The sequence below is a fragment of the Danio rerio genome, chromosome 7, assembly GCF_052040795.2.
Source record: "Danio rerio strain M-AB ecotype USA chromosome 7, GRCz13ab, whole genome shotgun sequence".
Classification (NCBI taxonomy): Eukaryota; Metazoa; Chordata; class Actinopteri; order Cypriniformes; family Danionidae; genus Danio; species Danio rerio.
In genome coordinates, this window is record NC_141027.1 from 51,783,891 (window position 1) to 51,805,331 (window position 21,441).

General features: G+C 44.3%; 1 protein-coding gene and 2 long non-coding RNA genes across 5 annotated transcripts in view; 1 reads left to right on the forward strand and 2 right to left on the reverse strand.

Annotated features, from left to right (window-relative positions):
• LOC147843190 (uncharacterized) overlaps nucleotides 1–21,441 on the reverse strand; it is a 50,876-nt gene that overhangs the window by 22,690 nt on the left and 6,745 nt on the right. The window lies entirely within an intron of this gene.
• LOC147843191 (uncharacterized) lies at nucleotides 1,039–8,805 on the forward strand. Its single transcript, XR_015496232.1, has 4 exons — nucleotides 1,039–1,409; nucleotides 1,551–1,787; nucleotides 8,375–8,574; nucleotides 8,699–8,805. It is a non-coding gene; the product is annotated as an uncharacterized LOC147843191 (long non-coding RNA).
• paqr9 (progestin and adipoQ receptor family member 9) lies at nucleotides 9,360–14,060 on the reverse strand. Its single transcript, XM_087261846.1, has one exon. It carries the CDS (start codon nucleotides 12,857–12,859, stop codon nucleotides 11,735–11,737), a length of 1,125 nt encoding a protein of 374 aa, XP_087117972.1. The 5' UTR covers nucleotides 12,860–14,060; the 3' UTR covers nucleotides 9,360–11,734.

The following is a 21,441-nucleotide window of genomic DNA, read 5'->3' on the forward strand; positions in this document are numbered from 1 at the left end:
TCTATGTTGCTCATGTCTGCCTGATTTGCTAGAATTTTCCACAATCTGAAAAGTTGTGGCTTTTATTTAATTTTTTCTTTTCACCTATAAGCTGATTTGATACAATTGACATTGTAAAAAGTGATATAGAAATAAAGATTAACTAAACTGAGTATTTTTCTTATCACTGAACACCTTCGTGCCTCCTTGCACATCAAATTGTCGGAGAAAAAGAAAAATATATACAGCAAAGAATTACATAAAACTAATTGCTAATACTAACTAATACTTTTTATCTACTAATTGCATCCTTAATAAATACATTTTAATGCATTGTTAAAAACATTTTACTCATCATCAATGTTTGTTTGTCGTTTAAACTACTCAAAGTAGTATAGTAACCATCATGTCGTGACATGTATGCTTTGACAACAAGGTGCAGAGAACCACAGAGGATTTCTCCTTTGAACGAAGTGTTCCAAGGCCAAAGGCACACAAAGCGCTGTATGTCTCCATCAAGTGGAGATGTCTAGTATGAGGTGCTGTGGTTAATGTCTGCAGTGTGCTGGAAATCAGCCAAGCAAGAAAGCAATGGAAAACGTATCCCTCACTTCACTTCCCTGCCACACTCAAGGTATCTGCACAACTCTCTCTGACAGTGTGAGGTCACTGCTGCATATCCAGGACACATTCATGTGTTTAGTGCCTTGCTGATTCATTATATAAAGCACAAATCTGGTCAGACATACAGTAGGGAAAGGGGAGGTGGGGGCGGGGTGTTCTATGACATAAGAGTCCCAGCTGCTCCTGTTACTCAGCATTAGTCACACATACAAATACACACGGATATGTAAATGCAAATACAGGCAAATTCACACCTGCAGACCTGCAAACGTGGAGGACGACCTTCTACTAAAGGATTTCTCAGCTTAATGTTTAACTCAAAGCACTTTTCTATTTGTGATTTATACAATACTTACATTTACTACATAAAAAAATCACTTAAAAAAAAAAAAAAAACAGCATACATGTACATCTTGTATAACAAAAGAGGCAGAGCTGATTCACCATTTATATTTATTGATCTCTATTTTCATCTTTGATACAGTTTGATGTGGAATCGAAGCAGAACAATAAGTCATCTCCTAAAATCTATGTTCAAGACAATATCTCATTACAAATAAGATATTTAAGCATGATCTACTAAAGTAAACCATGATTATTAACTCACACTACAGCAGTGGGCATACAGCATAGTTTCCAGTGCATTAGATCGGTCTTCTCCCCTGAGAACTACAACTGTTCTAGACAAACTCTTCTAGAACTAGAATCTCTATTCAACCAGTTTCAAACATATAATTTTTAAATATTTATATTTTGGTATTTTCCTCAGAGTGAATATATAGGCCCAAAGTTGATCTGGAGGGCCGGTGTTCTGCATATCTTAGTTCCAACCCTTATTAGACACACTTGAACCAGTTAATCAAGCTCTTTCTAGGTATACTTGAAACTTCCAGTCAGGTGTGTTGAAGAAAGTTGGAGCTAAACTATGCAAAACACCGGCCCCCCAGGACCGAGTTTGGACACCCCTGGTCTAGTCCAACACAATCTCACAGCAACTTAATAAATAACTGTTTTACATTAATGATTCATTTTTAATAATTTCTAAAACTGCTGTTTTGTCTTTAATGAATTCTTACAATTTAGTCACTAATTCATCAAAATGTAAAACGGTTATGTTTCTGTGAGACTGAACTAGTAAACTGTACATTTCGATTGTAAAGTATAACTATGTATATACAGTTGAAGTCAGAATTATTATCCCCCCTTTGAATTTGTTTCTCTTTTTTTATATTTCCCAAATGCTGTTTAACAGAACAAGGAAATTTTCACAGTATATCTGATAATATTTTTTCTTCTAGAAAAAGTCTTATTTGTTATATTTTGGCTAGAATAAAAGCAGTTTTTAATTTTTTTAAAAACATTTTAAGGACAAAATTTTTTGCCTCTTTAAGCTATATTTTTTCAATAGTCTACATAACAAACGTTCGAGGTTACAGAAGTAACCCTTCGTTCCCCGAGGAGGGGAACGGAAGTGCCATGAATGGGAGGATTCGGATCAGAAGCCGCTTATCTGGAGAGTATTGAACGGGCCAATGAATGAAATTAATTGGCAGCGTAAGCTTGCGCAGGTGTGCGACATCTGCAATCATCTCAGCATATAAGCACACCTGAAGCCAGCAGACGCCATCCTTTTAAGCTGAAGAGACTTTCAAACAGCTAAGGGACAGTCATTATGGCGACGGAATATGGCACTTCCGTTCCCCTCCTCGGGGAACGAAGGGTTACTTCTGTAACCTCGAACGTTCCCCTTCGGTTGGGGAACTTCAGTGCCATGAATGGGAGAATATGGAAAGCGCCATAATGACTGCACCTTACCAACACCCCCGATGAGGAGATAGTCAAGCAAGCGTGACGCACCCACATCATGGGGGGCGCGGTCCTCCAACGTGTCCCTGGCCCTAATTTATCCTACTTCAACAGAAGTTTTACGGATTTAGATATATTTTTTGGGAAGTCGTGAGCATCTAGATAATTCTAGGAAATACGACAGTACGTTGGGAAGCGTGCAATCCCGATAGGGAGGACGCTGCGGAGGCCATCCGTTACCCAAGGGGGGGATAGATGGCAGAATTTACCTATGGACTAGCCCTAAAAAGGGGGAGTACGCATAGCAAAGAGTGGTTAGCGGAGAGGGAAGACACGGGTCCGCCCAGGGGGGGGACTTAACCGTGGCGGAATAAGCATATGGGATCGCCTAGTGGGGATCACGCATAGCAGGCACCTATACCCAAAACGCGGGCTGACCAGCGGGCAGACCTACAACGTAGTGGGCCAGCAAGTGACTCCTCCGCTGAGTCAGTGCTGGGGGCCACGGAGGAATCTGCAGGGCTCATCTGACGGGGAACTTTACTGACAGATAAAAAAGGCGCACGTACCTCCGTGTTAGGGAGAATGGCGCAGCAAGCGTGTTTCAACACCCTACCGAGTTGTCTCCTCAATCACCAAAGGGTTACCTAATACCCTTGAGGAAACCGGCTCCACTCGCAGATTGTAAAACCTTGCAAATGTGTTGGGTGTCGCCCAGCCCGCAGCTCTACAGATGTCTGTTAGAGAGGCGCCGCGTGCATGCGCCCAAGAGGATGCAACGCTCCGAGTGGAGTGTGCACGTACTCCCGGGGGACACGGCTGACCTCGACTCGAATAAGCGAGTGAAATGGCATCCACAATCCAGTGGGATAATCTTTGTTTCGATACGGCACTTCCCTGCTGCCGACCGCCATAACAGACAAAGAGCTGCTCAGATGATCTAAAATTCTGAGTACGGTCCACATAAATGCGCAGAGCGCGAACTGGACAAAGTAAAGAAAGGGCTGGGTCTGCCTCCTCCGGGGGCAGCGCTTGCAGGTTCACTACCTGATCTCTAAAGGGGGTGGTAGGAACCTTGGGCACATAACCGGGGCGGGGTCTCAGGATAACGTGAGAGTAATCCGGCCCGAATTCCAGGCACGAGTCACTGACCGAAAATGCCTCCAGGTCCCCGACCCTCTTGATGGAGGCCAACGCAACCAGCAGAGCTGTCTTCAGGGACAGAAATCTTAGAGATACTGATTCGAGTGGCTCAAAGGGATCGGATCGCAGACTCGTGAGAACGAGGGCGAGATCCCAAGAGGGCATGAGAGGGGGGCGAGATGGATTAATTCGCCTAGCACCCCTAAGGAACTGGATGACCAGGTTATGCTTTCCCACGGTGCCGCCAGCTACCGCGCTATGATAAGCGGAGATGGCGGCCACGTAAACCTTGAGAGTGGAGGGCGACAGCCTGCTGTCCAACTTCTCTTGAAGGAAAGAGAGCACAACACTAATCTGGCAATTTCGGGGGTCTTCTCTGCGAGAGACGCACCATTCAGTGAATAGACTCCACTTCAGGGCGTAGGCGCGCCTCGTGGAGGGGGCTCTAGCCTGAGTGATGGTATTAACCACCGCAGTCGGTAGGTTACCTAAGTCTTCCTCGCGTCTAGGGACCACACGTGGAGGTTCCAAAGATCGGGGCGAGGGTGCCAGATGGTGCCCTGTCCCTGAGAGAGTAGGTCCTCTCTCAAAGGGATCCGCCAGGGGAGGGCCGTCGCGAGGAGTGAGAGCTCTGATATCCAGGTCCGGTTGGGCCAAAGGGGCGCAACTAGCAGAACCTGTTCCTCGTCCTCCCTGACCTTGCACAGAAACTGCGCGAGCAGGCTCACTGGGGGAAACGCATACTTGCGCATGCCCCGAGGCCAGCTGTGGGCCAGTGCATCCGTGCCGAGAGAGCCCTCGGTCAGGGAAAAAAACAACTGGCAGTGAGCGTTCTCGGGGGAAGCAAACAGATCGATCTGGGCCTCCCCGAATCGCGCCCATATCAGCTGAACAGACTCGGGGTGGAGTCTCCATTCTCCAGGGCGTAACAGCTGTCGTGAGAGCGCATCGGCTGCACGATTGAGCGTGCCTGGGACGTGAATGGCGCGCAGCGATTTCAGCCGCGGGTGACTCCAGAGGAGCAGACGGCGGGCGAGCTGAGACATGCGGCGAGAGCGCATACCCCCCATGCGGTTGATATACGCCGCCGCCGCCGTACTGTCCGTCCTGACCAGCACGTGTTGCCGCTCCAGCACCGGTAAAAAGCGGTGGAGAGCGAGGAACACTGCCAACAGCTCTAGGCGATTGATATGCCAATGCAGCTGGGCACCCTTCCAGAGGCCCGCAGCCGCATGCCCGCGACACACGGCCCCCCAACCCGTGTTGGAAGCGTCTGTTGAAACAACAACATGGCTGGACGCCTGTCCTAGAGGCACACCGGCCTGTAGGAACGAGGGGTCGTTCCAAGGGCTGAGGGCGCGGCGACACAGCGCAGTAACCGAGACCCGGTGTGTGCCCGCGTGCCATGCGCGTCTGGGGACCCGATCGTGAAGCCAGTGCTGAAGTGGTCTCATATGGAGCAACCCGAGCGGCGTGACGGCGGCTGCGGATGCCATATGCCCCAGGAGCCTCTGAAAGAACTTCAGTGGGACCACTAGTTTGCTGTCGAGCTCCCTCAGACAGTTCAGCAACAGGCGAGCGCGTTCCTCGGAGAGGTGCGCTACCATGGTGATCGAGTCCAGCTCCATCCCGAGAAAAGAAATCCTCTGCACGGGGGCGAGTTTGCTCTTTTCTCGGTTGACCTGAAGCCCCAGTAGGCGGAGATGCCGAAGCACCTCGTCCCTGTGCATAATCAATTGCTCCCGCGAGTGGGCTAAAATCAGCCAGTCGTCGAGATAATTGAGTATGCGAATGCCCGCGAGCCGAAGGGGCGCTAGGGCACCCTCCGCGAGTTTGGTGAAGACCCGCGGAGACAGAGAGAGCCCGAAGGGGAGGACCTTGTACTGCCACGCTCGACCCTCGAACGCAAACCGCAGAAATTGGCGGTGGCGTGGAAGAATGGAGACATGGAAATACGCGTCCTTCAGGTCTATGGCTGCAAACCAATCCCGAGGACGAACGCATTGGAGAATGCGCCTCTGCGTGAGCATTCTGAACGGCAGCTTGTGCAGACAGCGGTTCAAAACGCGCAGATCTAGGATTGGCCGTGACCCACCGCTCTTTTTGGGTACGATGAAGTATGGGCTGTAAAACCCACTCTCCATCTCGGCTGGAGGAACCGGCTCGATTGCACCCTTCGCCAGGAGGGCAGCAATCTCCTCTCGCAAGACAGGGGCGGACAGGGGGTTGACCCTGGAGAAATACACGCCCGTAAACTTGGGGGGCCGTTTCGCGAACTGAATCGCGTAACCGAGTCTGATTGTGCGTATGAGCCACCGCGAGGGGCTGGCCCGCGCTAACCAGGCAGGCAGAGCCCTCGCTAATGGAGTCATCGCTACAATCGCTGACGTACCAGCGGTGGGGCAGCGCGGAGTGGGTGTGCTGATCCGGGAAGCACGAGGGTCCCGCGGAAAAGCTGGAGGAGAGCGATTCGCTCTGGCTCCGCACCCTGACTCCGGAGAGGGGGCTGGAGGGCTGAGGGAAGGGAGACCGTCCCCCCAGCGCTCGTGAGCCACTGGCGAAGCACGTAGAGTCTGCGAGCCGGAAGGCAGCGCGTCCCGGACTGGCAGAACTCGTGCAGTCACATCCGGGGAAGGGAAAAAGTGCTCTTTTACTGATGTTTTGGTGGCACTGAAAAGTACCGTTGTTATCGGGGCCCCGCCCTCCAGCGGGGAAAGAGCAAGTTTCCTCTTCTCCGGATGGCCGGTCTCAGGGACGCTTCGCGGTCCGTTTACCGGACTTAACGGCGCCCTGGGCAGGAGGGGCTGCCTGCTTTCGAGGTGAACGCCGCGCCCGCTTGGCCGGAGGCGCAGGCGGGGGCGGGGCAGCACTCGTTGGCGGGCGCCCTCGGCGAGGAACAGCGGAGGTGGATGGCTCGGCGGGCGGAGCGGGCTTACGGCCACGCCGATAGATGACATTGCCCATCGCATCCGACTGCTCTTTCACCGCCTTGAATTCCTGGGTGAATTCACCGACGGTGTCGCCGAACAGGCCAGCCTGGGATATGGGCGAGTCAAGAAAGCGAACTTTGTCAACGTCACGCATATCGGCCAGGTTTAGCCAGAGGTGGCGTTCCTGAACCACAAGTGTGGACATCGTCCTCCCCAGCGCACACGCGGCGGACTTAGTAGTCCGAAGAGCATAGTCGGTCGCGGTGCGCAGCTCATGTAATAAGCTTGGGTTGGACCCGCCCTCGTGCAGCTCGGCCAGCGCCTGCGCTTGGTAGCGCTGGTAGGTGGCCATCGCGTGCAAAGCAGAAGCAGCCTGGCCCGCAGCCTTATAAGCTCTGGCTCCGAGGGAGGCAGACAACCTACAGGCTTTGGACGGGAGGCGGGGCAAACCCCGCCACGTAGAGGCGCCGCGCGGACAAAGATTGACCGCGATAGCGCGCTCCACTGACGGGATCGCCTCATACCCCCTGGCAGCTCCGCCGTCAAGGGCGGTGAGGGCGGAGGCACTCGCAGCACGGGCAGAGAAAGGTGCCCTCCAGGACTGCGTGAGCCTACTGTGCACTTCCGGGAAGAAGGGGACGAGAGGCTTCGAAGGCTTCGCCTTCTGGTCCTCTACGTAGCACCCATCTAGTCGGTCCGGCCGCGGAGCTGGGGGATAAACCATCTCCAACCCCACGGCCGAAGCAGCCCGGGAAAGCACGGCTAACATGTCCGCTTCAGGATCCGATTTGACAGCGCTCACCTGCCCGGAGGGGGCGAGCGGGTCCGGATCTTCGTCGGACAGTGAAAGCCCACCCTCCGATGCCGCGGAGGACATCTGATCTCCGGTGTCAGCGAGTGTGAGAGCTACCATCTGGTTAGACGGATCACTCTCACCACCCGAAGCTTGGATGGAGCGCCGTGAGGAGCGAGAGGTCCGCGAGCCCGTGGGCGGCGGATTAGCTCCCGCTGAAACCCTCAGATCTGCCCGAGCGCCCGCTGCTTTTTTAGAACAGGAGGCAACTGGGGTGGCTCGCTCTCTTGCGAAAGTTAGCCGCGATCTTAGCTGTGCAACGGTCATGGCATCGCAATGACGACATGAACCGCCCGCGAGCACCGCATTAACATGCTGGACCCCCAAACATGCAATGCAGTGATCGTGTCCATCATCCGGAGACAGGAAACCCCCGCATCCAGAAACGCACAGTCGGAGCGCCATCCTGAAAAGGACGTGCTGCACGACTGTGTTGCTCTTTTAGGAAAGTTGCAACTATACGCACCGCTCTGGAGGACCGGACCCAAAAGCCGCAGGCAAGGGAGTAACCCAGCTCGACCGTCTGCCACCGCGAAGACCCACTCTGGACCGGGAGACACACTCGTTCGCTCTGAAGTGCTGATCAGCAAGAGGAACCCTCATCGACTCACTCAGAAAGGATCTGAAGCGAAAAGGATGGCGTCTGCTGGCTTCAGGTGTGCTTATATGCTGAGATGATTGCAGATGTCGCACACCTGCGCAAGCTTACGCTGCCAATTAATTTCATTCATTGGCCCGTTCAATACTCTCCAGATAAGCGGCTTCTGATCCGAATCCTCCCATTCATGGCACTGAAGTTCCCCAACCGAAGGGGAACTAGTGTTATCTAATAACCTAATTACCCTAACCTGCCTAGTTAACCTAATTAACCTAGTTGAGCCTTTTAATGTCACTTTAAGCTGTATAGAAGTATCTTGAAAAATATCTAGTCAAATATTATTTACTGTTTTCATGGCAAAGATAAAATAAATAAGTAATAAGAAATGAGTTATTAAAACTATTGTTTAGAAATTTGTTGAAAAAATCTTAAATGTTGAAGAAATCTTCTCTCCGTTCAACAGAAATTGGGGAAAGAATAAACATGTGGGCTAATAATTCAGGGGGGCTACACTGCAAAAAATGCTTTTCTTACTTAGATTTTTTTTCTTGTTTCTAGTCCAAATATCTAAAAATTCCTAAATCAAGAAGAATTTTCTACACAAGCACAACATATTGTCTTGTTTTGATAAACAAAATGGGGTAAGCAAAATAATCTTACGTCAAAAGAAAAAACAAGATTAATTTGCTTACCCCATTGGCAGATTATTTTGCTTGTTTTAAGGAAAAACTCACTTAATATTGGCATATTAGTTCTCAAAACAAGACAATATGTTTTGCTCGTCAAGAAAATTCTTCTTGTTACGAGAAATTTAAGATATTTAGACTAGAAACAAGACAAAAAATCTAAACAAGAAAAGCATTTTTTGCAGTGTAATAACTCTGACTTGAACTATATATTATTATAAGTTTGAGGTGTTAACATAATGACAGCAATATGATAGCAGTTGACAGCTGAAGTTGTTAGGCCTGCACGATGATACTTAAATGATATGGTCAGTCCAACAATGCTATCAAAATTGCTGAAACCTTTCCATTCTTTTAAAGACCTGTGCAATATTGTGGACAGCTGGTCTCCTGACATTTAATCCTACCCATCAGATTATGCTACCAACACTGTATTTCGCTGGTCCTGAGGTTGGGGTTAGGGATTAGGTAAGTTAGGGCGATATTACAGCTTCATATCACATTAACATTTACACTGATAGCAAAATCTGATAGGGTAGCATATTGCGTCATCAAAATGTGCTACCTGCTTTTTGAATGGGAGGTAGGACAACCTGACAAAATAGGACAACTTGACAGAAAACAGGATAACAATGTACATTGGGTCCCTATCAATATCTTAGATTAGCTCAGAAATGTTATGTAAATTGTGCAAATTATATAATCTTTCTAGATTTTAACACTACTGTTGTGCAACACAGTGCAATGTAACAAATGCTTTATGTCATCATATGATACAAAGAGTATGAGGCTTTAAAACGCAAAGATTATTATCGAATAATGAATGAATCCCTGTGAACCACAAATACATTTTTTTCAAAAATGCTAGAACGTGTCCTTGCACCTATTGCAACTATTCGGCCTGCCTGACTTTGAAACATGAGGACAGAACAACACAGACATAACATCTTTTTAGACATCCACAACATCTGATTCACTAATCACCTCGATTTGTCATTCACATCAACAGATCAAGTTCACACAGGAATTCACAAATGTTGTTCAACTACACCATACTCTTAGACTAAATAATCTTTATGTTTTGTCAACAAGAGTTTCACTAAAGCACTTAAAACACTCTCTTGCAGGAGCACCGCTTACTGAAAGCATTTCATTGGCTGAACGAAATTCAACCAGCCAGTAGAAAAACCTGTGACAAGTCAAGGCTGTAAACAATACAACATTTGAATACAGCCAGCAGCTAGTAGCACTTTCTAGACCTGCACCTGAACTAAAACATTAATAATGAAGATTCACCATAGACTATTTTGTGTAGCCCATGACTACAGTTAACCTGTGTCTTTAAAACTGGCCTTAAAAACAGTACTTGCTGATATGTTCTTCAACAATGATATGGCTTCGTTTTGCTTTCAGTTCCCCCACCAAGACCTTTACTCAAATGTCAAGTCATAGAAAAGTGTATACAATCAAAGCAATGCATAGTTACAGTAGATTAGAACACAATTACTACCTATGTTGCCGCATTTTTTAAAGTCTACAGCTGATATTAATGATAGGATAGCGTGAAAATATACCAATTTGTGAAGTGCTTTGTTGTTTAGCATTGCGGTGTGGTAAAGCAGCTCGAAACCCCACCCCTCTCATTTCCCTTTGCCTCAAACACTTTGGCTGAAGCTATTTGTGTTCGTCTGCACTTCACTTCCTGTTTAAAGGGTTTGTTAAAACGAGGGAGGAAATGTGAGCGGCAGATGAGAGAAAAAGCGAGACAATGATAGCTACGAGAAAGAGAATGCCAATAATGAAGAGTGATCCAATACTAGGTGCCCTAGTAAAAGCTCAATAATGCATCTTTTTAAGATTTCTCTTGAGAACATTCTGGAACCGAAAATAAGTTCAACAATACAGTCCCTGGGGAGCAAACGGGGCCGAGTCGGCTTGCTGATTACAGCCCAGCTAGGACTTTGACCACCCCACACAAAAACAACAGACTCCCTCCACAATCCTTACAATAAAACTTGCTAAAACATTCACAATTTTCATCAAGTAATGCCTCTCGAGCACTTCTCTTATCTGTGACCATAACATACTAAAAGTGAGCTCATCTAAGTTGTCACTTTCTCAAACTTATTTTGTTTCTAACCCTTCTTTCCTCTGCAGAATGCAAAATAAGACATTTTAAAGAACATTTTATGATCTTATCACAGTTTTTTTTTTTTGGTTTGTTCACTTTAGATAGAATAATGGCTTTGAAACTAGGGATGTCCAGATCTGATAAGATTGGAAATTACGGCAGATTACGTGATTTCAGACTTGATAGGAATCGGACGTTACTTCCCGATCAGGACTCGAATATAAATATACTTCCGGCAAAGTAGAACACGGAAGCAGCTTGAAGCAGAAAGTGCGAGTATATCTGCGGTCTGGAGGTATTATAAAGTTGATCACGGCAACACTGCCAGAGCAAACTTAATAAGTGAACTTGAGATATGTAAACCTGGGATTGCCCGCTTGGTATTTTAAGTTGAGGTGCTATTTGTTTTTATATTAGAATATTTTATATTTACTGTTGCACTAAAGTCCAAAAGTGAAGAATTTATGTTATTCATTACTTGATTGTTCAAGCTACCTCACAGAAGTGCTCTGATTGTTCACAGAGTTGTTGAATGTTAACAAAAGGTGAATTAAATCAAAAATGAGGAACACTCGGACCTATTTCATTTTATGTATTTAGTTTCGGATCAGGTTTCGGTATTGGTAGATGCTCAAAATCAAATGTCTCTGACTGTCTGTCAAAAAAACCTGATCGGGACATCCCTATTTAAGACTTGATCTGTTTGTCCTACAAACTGAACATAACCACCCATGTGGTCACACACTGGATCAATTTCATTCTACCTTAATGGCTGTTTCAGAAGATGAAATTAGTCCTATTAATAAAAGTTCAAATATGTTGTGTTTCACACAAAAAAGCTATCAGTTTGAGAACAAAAATGAGGGCGAGTATATAACATTTGCTTTCATTTTTGGGTGACCTATCCCTTTAAAATGATTGAGTTCATACTGCAGAAGTCTACATTATCATAACAATGTTCAAAAAAAGCAAAAGCTTGGCCTCCTAACAACACTTCAGCTTTTTTTGCTCTGGGGCGTAGATCTGATATGCCTGCCAGCCAAACCAAGCTATGATGCTGGCTATGCACCCCTGCAGGAGCACCATGATGCCATAGGTGGACCAGAATGTTGGCCCTGGGAGCCTGGGTGGTGTAGAAGGTGGAAGTAACAGCATTGGGTTGAGAAGCAGGGCTCGTATCTCCACCTTGATCATGTGCAGCTCATCCAGAATCGACAGGAAGGTGCAGCAGTGGAACCACTGATGACTGTGACCCCAGATATCAAAGTTCCCTGGAGAAACGCGTTCTGGGATCTTACTGATATTGAAAACAGCAGATACCACCAGCCAAAAGCAGTGGCGGTAGAAGAAGGCAGCCATGGTAGAGGACAGATGAGGAGAGAAGGACGATGTCGAGTTTGAAGAGAGACTCAGAAGGCGGTAGAAGACAGGAGTGGAGGAGACAAAAAAAGGGAGGAGGAAGACCAGGGTGCGGACGGCGTATCTGTATTTTCTCCAACGCTGTCTGGTGTTGCAGCAGGTGAGGACGCAAATGATGGCAACCAGACAGGTGGATGGGATGTAGAGGCTTTCAAAGAACAGCTGGACCTGTGTGGGAGAAGATTCAGATGGCCAAGTCTGTTCATCGGAATTCAGGCTCTTTCTTTCAGAAGAGTTGTGTCCACAAGGTCCATTCTCAGGTATGCCGGCTTGAGGATGGATGTAGTAGAAATACGCCAGTGAGGAACCCACTGTATATGCACTGATAGTCCCGTAGTCCACAAAAAAACAAATTTCTCGAATGATGAGTGACATGGAGTTGAGTAGATGAGCCAGGCTGCTGGCTAGCAGCAGGTACAACACCCCCAGGAAGTAGTTCCAGAAGGGGTAGAAAAAAGGATCGCTAGGTTCTGGCACTTTCTCCCATGTGAACACTTCCATAAAGTGGAAGGCGAACACAAAGATGGGAAGGAAGTGCGTCCAGAAGTTTCCAGTCTCATTGGTGGGACGAAAAGCAGATGCTAGGCACTGCCGTAGGCTGTAGTTGGGGAAGCGATAACCAGACAGAATGAAGCTCTCAGTCACTCTCACTGGAACGTCAGTGTGACGTACTAATGGCAGTGACCACATGATTGACCGAAAAATAAATTCACTGATTAACAATAAAAAAGATCTCCTGAGCTTAGAATCATTGTTGACTTTGATTCATCAAACTGATGACATCTATATTCAGCACAACAATGCTGTAGGTAGTCATTATTATTGCTTGAAGAACGCTTGAGTAGCAAACTGTGACATCACAGAGTCACAGTTAATAATCCTTTATGGAGTTCATGTGCAGCTTTCAGATGGCAAAGGCAAATCCCATGGCTCAATTTTAATCCCAAAAATCAGCAGCTGAATTTCAGCAGAAATAAATAATCCAGTATGTTTTTCAAGTGCAGAGGTCAAATGGCTCCACTGTCCCCTTTTCTTTAAATCAAACCTTGAAAGTTGTCGTCGTGGTAGATTCGTTTTAAACAATAAAACAATGACCAATCTTTAAGTCTTCCAGGTTATAGATCTGACGTGACGATCATGTCACCTGAGGTCCACACGACAACGGTCACACATGTGAGCAAACAGAGTGCTTGTTTTGCTGAAGTGCTGAAGGTCTTTCGCTACGGCTGCATCTCTCCTGCATTAAAGCTGTAGAAAGTAGGTCATGTGGGACACAGTCGCGCACCGGCCGGTCTCTGAAACTCAGCGTCACCCCTCGGTTTATTATTCATGCGCCGCCGTGCATAATTCATCGGTCAGATTTTCGCGTGCGCGGTCTCATATGAAGATGCAATGCTGTAGATTAGTAGACCGACTCGAAAACAGCCAGATCGCACTGTCACAGCGCGTTTTACCTCAGAACAGGAACAGAGAGCATTTCTCACGATTCAGCTGTCTGTGTGGCGGCGGATTCCTCTTATTTTCGCCCATGTTAAGTGCAGTTGTGCTGGTTTAAGCTGCTCTTCGCTTGACATTCGCATTGCGGTCTGTGTGATCCGGCACAAGCTCTGTTCCGGGAAGGAGAGGTTTCCTTTCTGCTCGACGACACTTCTAAATAAACAGCCAGCCGGTGTCCGGTCCCTTTATCGTTACATTACCCTTGACTTCTTGCTCAAATGCCGGCAGTAAGGTGCTGTATGGCCGCCCATCGCTCTTTTGTCCTGCCGTTACTTAATCAGGATAAAAGCCTCCGTGTTGCCAGCTCGAGCAAAGCCGCGCACGGATCTAACTATAACGTGATGCGAGCTTCTTGGGTCATACGAGCTGGAGTTTCTTTAGAAGTGTAGCCTACAAATCAGCCCGCAGCATGTCTCTCTTTTTATCTATCACACACACAGACACACATATCTCCCTATCTCTCCCCCCAAGAAAAACTCTCGCAGGAGGTTATGACATACAAGAGGGTCTGTTCTGACATTACTGATTTTCTAACAGTTAGATAACATTTTGTTGTATGGTTCGTTTTTTTCCTCTATCAGACTACTGTATTGTAGTAGCCTACGTCAAATTTATTTTAGCTGTTTTCCACACTTAATCTGGGCAAAAACTACACTTATCCCTGGCTAAATAAACTTAATTCAAGTTATGTACCAGGTTGCAAAGAATTTTGTCCCAGATTTGGCAGCTGGCAAACCAGGCATTTGGCACTGGCATACAACATGTGGGCCAAACATGGGTCGGGTTCGGCAGAGGTGGCACACATGCAGGGGCAGATTTAGTGATTTTGGAGCCCTAAGCAATTCCAGCCATGGCGCCCAAAAGTCCTTATAAACACCCTTGTACTTATTTATTTGTTTTTCTTATTTAACTCAATCTTCTTTTTAAAATATCTTCTTCCAACCAAATATTAAGTAAATAGTTCTGCAGACATCATAATTATGATACACTTTCATTTATTAGACTCCCGACTTATATATATAAAATAAACAGTTGAAGTCAGAATTATTAGCCCCCTCTTTGATTTTTTTTTTCTTTTTTAAATATTTCCCAAATTATATTGAAAAGATTCAGAAAAATGTTCACAGTATATCTGATAATGTTTTTTTCTTCTGGAAAAAGTCTTATTTGTTTTTATTTTGGCTAGAATAAAAGGGTTTTTTAATTTTTTAAACACCATTTTAAGATCAAAACTATTAGCCCCTTTAAGCTATTTTTGTTTTCTATAGTCTACAGAACAAACTACCATTGCACAATAACTTGCCTAATTACCCTAACCTGCCAAGTAAACCTAATTAACCTAGTTAAGCCTTTAAATGTCACTTTAAGCTGTATAGAAATGTCTTGAAAAATATCTAGTCAAACATTATTTACTGTCATCATGGCAAAGATAAAATAAATCAGTTATTAGAAATTAGTTATTAAAACTATTATGTTTAGAAATGTGTTAAAAAAACTTCTCTCCATTAAAAAGAAAGTGGGGAAAAATAAACAGAGGGGCTAATAATTATCCCTAAGCAGCCGCTAACCTCCCTTATTGGTTAAATTTGCCCCTGCACACGACATGGGCCACATGTCAAATGTAAGCTATTTGGCTCAGATGTTAGAATTTAATATGTGGCCCACGTAAGTGTCTTGACCCACATTTAAAATACATCAGCATATTTTTGAGCAAAAAAATTGTTTAATACACAATGTCATTTCCATCTTGCTCTTTGTATCTTATGCCTTTATAATCCAGGAAACAATCAAGATTTAATAATTTGGATTAATTAATCTATTTATTTCCCTGTATGTTGCAAAATATTTGAATTTAACCTACAATGCATATATTTTATTAAGCAAATTATCATTTTACAAATTATACTAATCATCCTAACCATTACCATTATTAATGCACAAAGCATAATGCTCCATGGGTTCATCAATTTCACTGCAGTCGTGACACACCAAGTCTTGCTTCCAGTCAATGACCAAACATGGGGTAGTCTGGAAGCCAGGCTTGATCCAGTCATGTACCATAAATTACTGTGGCATGTGGACCAAGCAAAAGCTGAGAAATTTAGCTATGTGGGCTTATACCCTAGTATTTACTAGTTAAGTACACTGTAAGTGCATGTCAACATGTAGGCCTATTATAAAATAAAGTGCCATTCAACTTTGTATTAAGGAAACCTTTACTGTTTTTAAACATTTTTTATTAGAGCCAATTAGCAGGCTGAGTTAAACTAAAACACACAGCTAGCTAAACTACCAACTACTCTAAAGAAAAGCTAACTCAAGTGACTAACCAATTTAAACAAACTAGTAACACTAGCTACAGACAACAAGCTGTGTTAGATTTAAACCACTTCATATTTTGTATAAATATGACACATTGTAAGCTGACATTTGATCTAATACATGTTAGGAAGTAGCCCACATCCTTATTTGCACACTAAACATATTCTCTGTCGTGCTTTTTTTTTCAGTCATCATTTTCAGCCCTTACATCCTATTTATGTTGAAAGGATACCACAGAATTTAATGAAACAGCTTTGCCACAGGAAACAGCTCACAAACAATTAACCTGTTCGCTTCTCTGCTAAATTATGCACAACACATCTGATCTTTCAGCTAAAAGCAGCCTATGTGTCCCTCTGCAACCATGACAGGTGGTCTTATGATGGCCAGTGAGACGTATGAATAGTATTATCATTAGAGAATATTGATTTTTGTTTTTTTTAACACAGGCCAGCTGTTAGGCCAGCCGCCGAACTGTGCAGCAAATGTCTGGGTCTGTGATTTTGGATCATTTGTTTTGGTGGTACAGTATTTATAATTTACCAGTTATCTATAGCAGTGGTTTCCAAAGAGGGCGTCAATGACGGGGGTTGCTTGGTGATTTCCAAATGTCAAATAAATTTGATTAAACTCTAAGAGTTACCATATTTTATCCATAACCAACAGAAAAAAAAATATATATATATATATTAGTTAAAAGGTAATATAAAACAACAACATGCAAATCAAAAGCCATCAGTCTTTCTATATTTTTTTTTTTCAGAGGATTGGTGTGTTTACGTTAGATTAACAACACAGCGATAGCGTCAGCTGCAGCAGATTGATTTTATAACACCAGGTTTACTTTATGACCTTTTTATAGCAATCAAAAAATAAATACAGGCCACAACTGAACATTGAGGGCGTGCTCACAATATTGCCTTGAAGCTTGGCGAAGCACACTTGTCCCCCCTCCCCTCCGCCCCGGCGGCCTGCACTCACATTGCATCTGAGCTCGAGCAAGCTTACGTCATCGATGATGCGCTGTTCAGTTTAACAGAAGAAAAGCGCTTTCACCTAGAACAGTGGGGATGTCTTAAGTTATATCATTTTAGTGGTTTGATATGTAGTGATAATAATTCGCAGAACAGTCACTTTTGACGCTCATAAATAATCATAAAGTCTTCTTGCTGCAGGTATTAGGAGGTTTGCTGACGCTGCAGCTGATGTGCAGAGAGGTTTTGTGTCTTTAATAAACTATGACAGTTCATTGACCAGTAAGAATAATTAATGATCCATATGAAACAGTCTCGTAAAAGTCACATTTCATCTTCAGTATCGGACTCAGGTGAACTTTGCACTCACACTACAAGCGTACCGCGGCAAAGCCCAACCGAACCATGCTCTGGCATACCTCTTTCAACCTGGCCAGGGCCGGCCAAATGAACTGCACCGATTCAGAGCACCCAGACTTCTTTAACAAATCGGGAAACGCACTTGGGCATGGTTAGCACAGCATAAAGTGAGTGCACCCTGAGAATGATCTCTGAGTGGTGGTCTCCAAATTAAACCAAAAATAGACCACCAGTCTCTTTAGCTGAGGTTAATATTAAATTAAACTAATTAATAAATTACTATTAAATTATATGATAGTTAGACCTTTTTTGTGTTGTCAATATGCTTGTGTTTATATAGGCCTATTGTTGTGTGCGCAATTTTTGTATATTTATATTTTGCACCTTCAAGGGAGACGTTATCAAAATGAACCTATGTTGCGTTTTCATTGTGTGAAGAAAATTTTGTGGAATTAAAAGGTTCTGTAACTGGCAATTCTGGCAAATGCCATAAGGGTCGGACCATTTTTTAAAATGTGGGCCGGTCAGTTTATTTATTTATTTATTTTTTTAAATATTATTTTTATATGTATTTTTTTACATGCAGGCAGCTTTTATCTCGTGCAAGATGTGAATATTATGATGACGATGATGATGGTAATAATAGTAATAATAATAGTAAATGTTAAGCATTTGGCCTAATCCGTGATGGCTGGCTGGTTTCGAGAGGGGCCAATCCAATCAGAGGTTATGTGGATGTAATCTAAATCTGGCAAGAATGTCAAACAAACTGTAAGTGCAACACAAGCTAATTGTCAGAGATCGACCATGAGAAAAGAAAAGGTGGTGCCAAAAATCTAGAAAGCAAAAAATGCTCTAAAAACGACAGACGCTGTCAAATATATAAAGTTAACTGAAATATTCTCGAAAAGCTTTAATTCGGCTGCTGCATTTCGAGGACAGTAGCGCCGTAGAGAAGGTAAGACGAAAACAGAAAATGTACTTCTAAGTCATTACACTAACATATACTAAGTCATTTTGATGCCATTCAACCTACTTCTGACAGTTTTTAACAGGTGCCTACACTGTACTGTGTGTCACTATAATGTAAGGTTTAGGGTATACAAATTGCTGTATGCTACTGTACTAGCAATATAGTCTTACATGCAAAAAAACCTATAGCTATAGCCATAATACTGTAGGCAATTGTAGTGAACTCTGAATAGATAGCTAGTCTCTAAAGTAAAACATTAAATACATGCACAGGTTCCAGTATGTAATTAATCCTTAGGTAGGGGTGGAGAGAATGACAACACTGCAGAGAATGACATATATAGTTATTTGTGAATTAAAGTATGCTAAAGTTTTGCATGTCCATTTGTGTGTAAAGGTGTGTGTGTGTATAGGTGTGTGTTTGTAATATACATTCACAGGTTACTTCTATCATAAGTAAAAGCAGACAAACAGCATCAACAGACAGCACACGTACTAAAGACAATTCACAGACTAATTTTTATCTTTTACTGTATGTATAAATTTGTTACAAATCGGTTGTTTTTGGTCCAGTCACATACATTAAATGTTTAAGTATATATTACATATGGTACTGCTTATATTATCTCACCATCTGTACACTAATAGAAGTAGTGAATGTGCGTGTCCGTGAGGTATTGTGGGCTAGTGTGGCTACAGTGCCAGGGCTGAATTTTTGTCCCAGCACCCCTGCTTCGTGGAACCATCGATATCAATAAAGAACCTTTATTTTTAAGATTGAACACATGGTCATTTTTGGCTGATATGGGGTGGCCTTTGCTATATGGGAGATCAATGATTGACTAGCTTGTTGAGTGTTTGGTGACCACCTGCCAGAGGATTAGCCAGTACTGTGTCACTGAAGTACTGATTTATTGATGAGATGGAAGATGAATTCATTAGATTACCTGTGGAAGTGAAAGGAGAAAATGAAGATGAAAACCATACACTTCACCCTTCAGCAGAGCACATATTTCACATACAATACAGAACACAGACCTAAATAAAATCAGATTCAAGGCCCCCAGCGCTCTAATACCTAAAACAAGCTGAGACTGGTTTTTATCAACAAGACTCAAGTTGTCAGGTATTTTAATAGCATGTTTCTGTGTGAGTTTTAGACACAAAACACGTATGAGACATTACATGTTCTAGGGTCGTCTGTTTGCTTCATAGTTGTGAAGTACGTTTTAATTTATATGATTAATAATATTTATAATGTGATCGTTTTGATGGTCCTTGCCTAATATTTGATTGACTATTACAGTATGTGAGCAACATGGTGGCTCAGTGGTTAGCATTCGCCTCACAACAAGAAGGTTGTTGGTTTGAGTACCAGCTGGGTCAGTTGGCATTTCTGTATGGAGTTTGCATGTTCTCCCCGTGTTGGTGTGGGTTTGCTTTATTTCCCCCACAGACCAAAGACATGCGCTAGAGGTGAATAGAGTACGCTAAATTGGCCCTAGTCTGTGTGTGAATGAGTGTGTATGGATGTTTCCCAAAACTGGGTTGCAGCTTGAAGGGCATTCGCTTTGTAAAACATACGCTGGATAAGTTGGCTGTTCATTCCGCAGTGGCAACCAATGATGAATAAAGGTACTAAGCCGAAGGAAAATGAATGAATTACAGTATGTCATAACTACATGGCTAACAACTATATAACTCAGTAGTTATTACTGTCAACTAACCCATATTATTAGTATTAGTCAGTGCTTGGTAAAGTTACTTTTAAAGTAGCTTATTACAATATTACCGTTTTTTTAAAGTTACTAAATGTGTTACTCAGTTACTTTTTAAGGAAGGTAATGTGAAAGTATTTGCAATGTTACTTTTGCCTTTAAAAAAAAAGAAGATAGATTTAGTTTTAAAGTTAACTCTACCCAACACTTGTATTAGTAGGCTGATAAGTCAGGGTTAGCCTTAGTGGAACAAGCTGGCAAGTTTATAGTCAGAAGAATGTGACTATCAGACTGTCTACTAATACTCTAATCACTCCAAGTTGATAATTGGATACAAAGTTACTTATAGCCTACATAATATCACTAATAAAATAGAGTTGAACCAAATGGCTTAACAGGCGATGTTGACCAATTTGGCATCGTACGATGTCTAATATGAAACATCGCAATGGACGATGATATCGTTGTCATTGGCGGTGGTGAATTAATTATGAATAATTAACTAATTCAAAACGAATTAATTATTTGTAGCCTACCGTTTTAACTACCGGGCCCGCATGGTCTTTGTTTTACCCATAACCAAATCATAAATCAATAAAGATAAGTTCCACATATAATTACAACCTAAGCTCATTCTGGAAACGTAGCCCCGCGGATGTTTCTGGAGACCGCGATTTACGTGGCCGGAGGTACGTAAAGGCTGCGTTTGTTTTTTTCGAACGAACGCCGCGGGGCGGTGTGGTGCCGCTCCGCCCCTCCTCTTCGCGCTCGCCGGCCGACGGCTCGCCTCCGAGTGGAGGGCTTTCCCGACGCAATCAGTTTGCCGGCCTAGCTCACAGCGTTGCGTCGGCGGAGCGGAGGCCCCGGAGGAGGAGCCGGAGCCGGCCGCGGTGGACGATGACCGGGATCGAGTCCGGGGGAACGGCGGGTTCCGGAAATCAGGTAAGACGAAAAACGGAATCCGGAAAATAAGGGCGAGAACGCGGCAGGATCCGAAAACGCGGTCGAAATCGAAGACGAGGGCTTTTGCTTTCTTTTTTTTTTTTTTCCAATCCGGCAGCTTTTCGCGCGAGAACGGCGCGGACGCGAACGCCGCGCGCTCCCGAGGCGCCCGCCCGAAACGTGAAAAAGCGCGCACAGCGGCCTCTCGCGGATCCGCGAAAACAAAAAAACGCTCGAATACGTACCTCCCGGGACGTAAATCGCGGTCCGCAGAAACGTCCGCGGGGCTACGTTTCCACAATAAGCCCGGGTTGTATAATTACCAACTGTCTATTACTTTTTCCGCTGTACTCGTGATTAGGCAGAGTGATCTGTGTCGTTGTAATGGCGTCGACACACTTAGTTGGTAAAAAAGGTGCACAAACAACAGGAATCAGCCAACAGTATCTGACGTTTTCGCTAAAATTACTAAGTACAACCGTGAAAG